Here is a 6,448-nt window from a genome sequence, read left to right on the forward strand (position 1 = left end):
AGCAGGCAATGCTCTTAACCTCTGAGCCATCTCTCCAGCCCCACTCCTTCCTATTCTTGTAGCAAGCATTCTGTAATAACTAGGGAAGCCAGCACTGTGGTACATGTTGGTAATCCAGCTCCTGGGAGGGCTGAAGCAGAAGGCTCATTTAAGCTCATGGTTTGAGACCAGACTGAACAACACAGGGGCACACACCCCTGTTTAAAAATTTAATTTTGTGCCCAGCGGTATTGGCACATGCCTTTAATCCCAGCACTCAGGAGGCAGAAGCAGATGAATCTCTGTGAGTTTGAGGCCAGCCTGTTCCAAAAGAGCTAGTTCCAGGACAGGCTCCAAAGCTACAGAGAAACCCTGCCTCAAAAAAACCAAAATAAAAATAAATAAATAAAATTTTAATTTTGTTTTATTTTCAGAACAGGGTTTCTCTTTCTCAGTGACAGCCCTGGCTATCCTGGAACTCACTCTGTAGACCAGGCTGGCTTTGAACTCACTGAGATCCGCCTACCGCTGCCTCTCAAGTACTGGAATTAAAAGCATGTGGCACTACCACCTGGCTTAAATAATTTTTATTATTTAATAAAAAGAAAGATTGTTAGCCGGGCGGAGGTGGTATACACCTTCAATCTTAGCAGTCTGGAGGCAGAAACAGACATGTCTCTGTAAATCTGAGGCCAACCTGGTCTACAAAAATGATTTCCAGGACAACCAGAGCTATACAGAGAAACCCTGTCTTGAAAAACAAACAAACAAAAAAAAGCAAAGAGAGACTGTTAATTTGTTATATTATTTTTGAGTACTTCTAAATTTCAAATTATGTGATTAAAGAAGAGTATATACATTATGAACTGGAATATTGGAATATTTTGGGGTACCATGGAAGCAGTGGCATTTTTGAAGCACAATCTCATAGATATTGGTCTTGAACTTGCTCTGTAGCTAGGACTGGACTTTAACTTTTGATCATCCTTTGTTTGTCTCCTGAGTACTGGTATTACAGGTCTGTGCCACCATACCTGGTTTATATTTGGGCTGGGGATGACACCTAGAACTTTATGCATGATAGGTAAGCACTCTACCAACTGAGTTCCATCCCCACCCTTGCTCAGGCCTTTAAAGAAACAATGGTATTTTATTTTTTACATTTTAAAAGGTATGTGTATGTATGTTTGTGCCCTCAAAGGGCAGAAGTAGATATGGGTTCTCCTTGAACTGGAGTCACATGTAGTTGTGAGCCATCTGATGTAGGTACTGGAAACCAAATTCAGACTGTCTACAAGAGCAATACATACTCTTAACTACTGAGCCATCTCTCCAGCCCCACCCTGCTTCTTTTTAAAATAAGGACAGAAATTATATAACATGATGTGTTTTAAATTTTATATGTGTGCACTAATGTGTTCTTCTACCCAGTGGGTCCAAGGGGTCAAAATCAGATTGTGTCAGGCTTGGCATCAAGGGCCTTTACCTGTGAGCATCCCACTGGCCCCAGGAGTTGGTTTTTAGAGAGAGTTGAAGGCATAGCATGGGTGAAAGTAGAGATAAGGGCATGTCCCTAAATGCTTGTGTTCTTTAAGTCATGCCTTATCCCATCTGTCCTCTTTGAACAGGTTTTCTGGAGAATTTTACCCAAGCTTAAATTTATGATAAATGTTAGCTTCCAAGCCATTGGCAAAATTCTGTCCAACTGCCTACTCAACACTAACTGGGATGTGTCATTGACACCTCAGACTCATCACATCCGGATCCGAGCACAATATCACTGTTCCTCCCACTTTGCCTCACTTGGAAATGGCATCATCAGTTTTCTGTGCCAAGCCCCAGGAGTTATTCTTAAGCCTCCTAGTTTCTACTCCTTCCCACATGTGATCCCAAATTCTGTTGATTGCATCATCTAGACATCTCCTTCTGCTTTCAGCCTTCCATCATGTCTGACTATTTTCACAATTGGTCTTTCCATCCATCTCCAGATGTCCTCTCTTGCTCAGTTCTCCATTGAAGAGTCACGGCCGTCTTCCCAGCACACATCTAATCTGATCTTGCCCCAGTTGTGCTCTCTGGTGGCTGTTAGTCTTTCCTGACTTTGACCTGACTTTTCCCACCTCCCGTTGTCTGACTTCTGCTCTAGCACCCATTGTCTCACATCTGCCTGCGGTAGACTCAGTTCTTTCAGCACCCTGCTTGGCTCACCTAAGCTCTTCAGGTAGGCCTCCTTCTACAGGATCCTTGATTATTTGATCCATACCCTCTTCTTACTGGACTCCTTAGTTTCTGGGCATCTTCTCTAACTTTGCTAGGTATAACCCTGCCTTGCCCTCAGCTCCCTTCTAACACTCTGGCATTCTCTTCTGGTAAAATGTCACACATTTTGTTAAGAGCATTGGCTGCTCTTCCCCAAAACCTGAGTTCAATTCCCAGCACCCACATGGTAGCTCACAACCATCTGTAATGAGATCTGGCGCCCTCCTCTGGCATATGGGCATAGAGGCAGAATGTTATGTATATAATAAATACATCTTTTTTTTTTTTAATGTCCTCTTGCAGAGGACCACATTTTAAAAAAAGGAAAGGAACATACAAAAACAAATCAAAATTATAGTATACTCTGCAGATATAATGATAAGGGATATAATCTTGATTAGGAAGGAGAGGTAAGGTAATTCTGAGGTAGAATCCTCAAGAGTTAACTTATTAATGCCAAGAGGAGATATAGCCTTTCTTTATTGAATCCTATGAGGCTAGACGCTGAGTTAGTAATTTGACAAAGTTAGCACTGCCTTTTAGAGAAGACTGAGATGCACAGACAAAAATAAGCTCTGTTGCCCTCGCAAAATAAACCTGGAGCATTGTTAGATCCATAAGAAAGTGCAATTGTGAGTGTACTTCAGATCCTTGTGTATGTGTGTGTGTGTGTTTTAATTTTTTATGTGTGCAGTGTTCTGTCTGTCTGTATGCCTGCAGGCCAGAAGAGGACACCAGATCTCATTGTGGATGGTTGTGAGCCACCATGTGGGTGCTGGGAATTGAACTCAGGTTTTTGGGAAGAGCAGCCAGTGCTCTTAATCTTTGAGCCATTTCTCCAGCACTGTGTTTTGGTTTTTGGTTGGTTGGTTGGTTGGTTTTTTGTTTTGTTTTTCTCTTTTTGTTTTGTTGGGTTTTTTCTTTTTGTTTTTCTGGAGACAGGGTTTCTCTATGTAGCTATTTCTGGCTGTCCTGGAATTCTCTCTGTAGACAAGGTTGGCCTCAAATTCAGAGATTTGCCTGCCTCTGCCTCCTAAGTGCCGGGACTAAAGGTGTTCACCACTACTACCTGGCTTACGCTTCCTTTTGCTGTTGCTGTTTTAAGACAGAATCATATTAATGCCTCAGACTAGCCTGGAACTCATACTAGGTAGCTGCATCTAGCTACACAACAGTCCTCCTACCCCAGTCTTCTAAGTACAGGCATTACTGGCAGGTGCTACCACACCCACCTACACTTCAGTTCCTAGTCTGATGCTTAGATCTGTGACTGTATTTCATGCTTAAGATCTTGAAATTCCATTTTGAAACTGTTGAATCACTGACCTAGGAAGAGGGCCAGGACCCTCAGGTACTACCCAAGTAATCTTCCTGAGATAAGCTGAACCACTTTTTCTGACTTGACTTTAGGAAAGGATTTACTCATCACTCAAACCATCATCTCCTGCACTCAGCCCTGGAGGTCCTCACAAGCCGGCTAAAGCAGACGGAACAGAAGCAACCCTTGGAGGAACTGGTCAGGTGGGTCAGACTGTATGCTGGTATATTGGCAGAACTTTTTTTGGGAAATATTCATTATTAGAGTTGTGAACAAAATCTATACTTGTCTGTCACTTTCCCTTAATGTATTTGTTTTTTCATGTTTTAAAGATTTATTATTTTTTTGAGACTAGGTCTCATTATATATCTTTGTTGACCTTGGAACTCATGTTGTAGGCTAGACTGTCTTCAAACTCCCAGAGATCCACCTACCTGCCTCCTGAGTGTTGGAATTAATGGCATGCAATACCACACCCACCCTGTATAACTTAATTGTTTGTATTGTGTGTATGTGTGTATATGTGTCTCTCTGTCTGTCTGTATCCTCTGTAAGAGCAGTAAGTGGTCTTAACTGCCTAGCCAACTCTCCAGCCCCTTGTTTTTTATTTATTTATTTTTTTTATATTTTGGTTTTTCGAGACAGGGTTTCTCTGTAGCTTTGGAGCCTGTTCTGGAACTTGATCTTGTAGACCAGCTGGCCTCGAACTCACAAGGTCCACCTGCTTCTGCTTCCCGAATGCTGGGATTAAAGGTGTGCGCCACCACAGCCCAGCTTTTCTTTTGATTTTTTTTGAAGCAGGGTCATACTGTGTATCCTAGGCTGGCCTCAAATTCACCATTCTCCTATCTTAGTCTCCTAGCTGTTGGGTTATAGCCACGTGACACTACTCTCTTCTCTTAGCCAACTCTGTATTATCTAAGAACCTACTTTGTCTTCTAGAGTTTAGGGCATGTAGGGAACAACTAGTTGACACTAATTGTCAGTCCTGTCCTGTCCTTTAGTCCCCCATCACATTGTTGTGATTCAGGGTCAGCCCAGTCTTCATGAGATCTTCCTCACCACCCTTAACATCCAAAAATAGCAAATAATTTATGCAGGGTTTCATGTGGTATTCTGATGCTTGGGCTTCTCAGTGTATGTGACCTCCTTAAGCCAAAATTTTGTCCACATAGCTTTTTTCTGTCCAGCTTTCTCTGTAAAAGATATGTTTCTGTTAGATTCTTGAATGAAACACAGTACTATGCTAACTATGATGCCACATGTCTTTTAATCACGACACTCAAGAGGCAGAGACAGGTTGATCTTTATGAGTTTGAGGCTAGCTTGGTCTACAAAGTGAGTTCCAGATCAGTCAGTGTTACATAGTGAGACCCCATCTTTAAGGAAAAAAAAAAAAGAAGGTACTAAAGCACCTGAAAGCGAGGTGAATTGTTCGTAATTATTTACGTTTTTGTGGGGGTGGGGGGTTGAGAACAGTTTAGAGGAGTTGGCTTTCCCTTTCTACTATTTAGTTTTCTGGGATTCAACTCAGGCTAGCCGACGTGTCAGCAGGCCTTTACCTGATGACTATAAACTACTTGGAGAAGACTCGGACGACTGGTGTGCATGTAGAAACATCTTTAATGCATGTGATGTGATGTCTGTGTCTGTTGTTTCTTGCTTCTTTACAGCCAGAGCTTCAGTTACTTGCAAAATTTCCACCACTACATTCCCAGTTTCCAGTGTGGTCTTTATCTTCTCAGACTTTTGATGGCTCTTCTGGAGAAATCTGCAGTACCTACCCAGAAGAAAGAAAAACTTGGTAATGGTCCCAGATCCCTTTTTTGAGAAGGGGGGGATATGAATAGGGTTAATATCTTACACTTGTAAATTTGGTGTTTCCTAGAACTTTGAGTATTTATTACATGAAAATCCCGCAAAATCATGGACATGCCCTCTTGCTTCACCAAAGAGACCGTTTTCTCAGAAAGGACTATGTCACTGCTTACTGTAACTTTGGTTAGATTAATTGATTAATGGTGTAGGAGACCCTTCTATATTTGTATTGCTTTCACTGGTTATTAAAGAAACTGCCTTGGCCTAGTTGATAGGGCGGAACTCAGGCAGGCGGGGAAGACAGAACAGAATTCTGGGAGGAAGAAAGCAGAGACAGGCAAACGCCATGGTTCTCCTGGGACTCTGGTTAGACTCATGCGGGTAAGCCACAGTCAAGTGGCGATACACATTAATGGAGATGGGTTAAACTAATATGTGAGAGTTAGCCAATAAGAAGCTAAAGATTATGGGCCAGGCAGTGTTTTAATTAATACAATTTCTGTGTAGTTAGTTTGGGGGTTAAGCTAGTTGGGCAGCAGGACACAGCCCGCCTCTCAACCTACAACAGATTAGTTTCTTTTTTTAATTAATTAGATTTTTTTCCCAATAAGATATTTATTTTACATGTATGAGTGTTTCACCTTCATGTATATCATATATTGTTGAAGAATAGAAGTGGGCATTGGCTCCCCTATAACTGGAGTTACAGACAGTTGTGAGCTGCCTAGTGGGTGCTGGGAAACCAGCCTAGGTCCTCTGGAAAACCAGCAAGTACTCTTAACCACTGAGCCATCTCTCCAGCCCCAAATTTTCTTTTTTTTTTTTTTGTACTTGAAATTAAACCCAGTGCTAACCTGTTGAGCTTCACATGCCATCCTTGATCATTTATTATCTAACTTTGTTTGTCTTTAGCCCTTTTTCTCAGTCCTTGATTACTTTGTTTATCTTTAGATTTTTTTTCTTTTCTTTCTTTCTTTTTTTTCCCTTTCTTTTGTTTGTTTCTTTTCAACTCAGGGTTTCTCCAGATAGCCCTGACTGTCCTGGAACTCAGAGATCTGTCTGCTTCTGCCCTCT

General features: G+C 41.7%; 1 protein-coding gene across 1 annotated transcript in view; it reads left to right on the top strand.

The window, feature by feature from the left end:
- The window catches only part of Fancd2 (FA complementation group D2), a 76,809-nt gene that overhangs the window by 49,706 nt on the left and 20,655 nt on the right, over positions 1–6,448 (top strand). Inside the window, exons 33-34 of the mRNA XM_013353049.2 lie at positions 3,649–3,759; positions 5,230–5,360. Of these exons, the coding sequence (XP_013208503.1) occupies positions 3,649–3,759; positions 5,230–5,360 (242 nt within the window). The remainder of the gene's footprint in view (positions 1–3,648; positions 3,760–5,229; positions 5,361–6,448) is intronic.

Source organism: Microtus ochrogaster, unplaced genomic scaffold (assembly GCF_000317375.1).
Source record: "Microtus ochrogaster isolate Prairie Vole_2 unplaced genomic scaffold, MicOch1.0 UNK1, whole genome shotgun sequence".
Taxonomy (NCBI): domain Eukaryota; kingdom Metazoa; phylum Chordata; class Mammalia; order Rodentia; family Cricetidae; genus Microtus; species Microtus ochrogaster.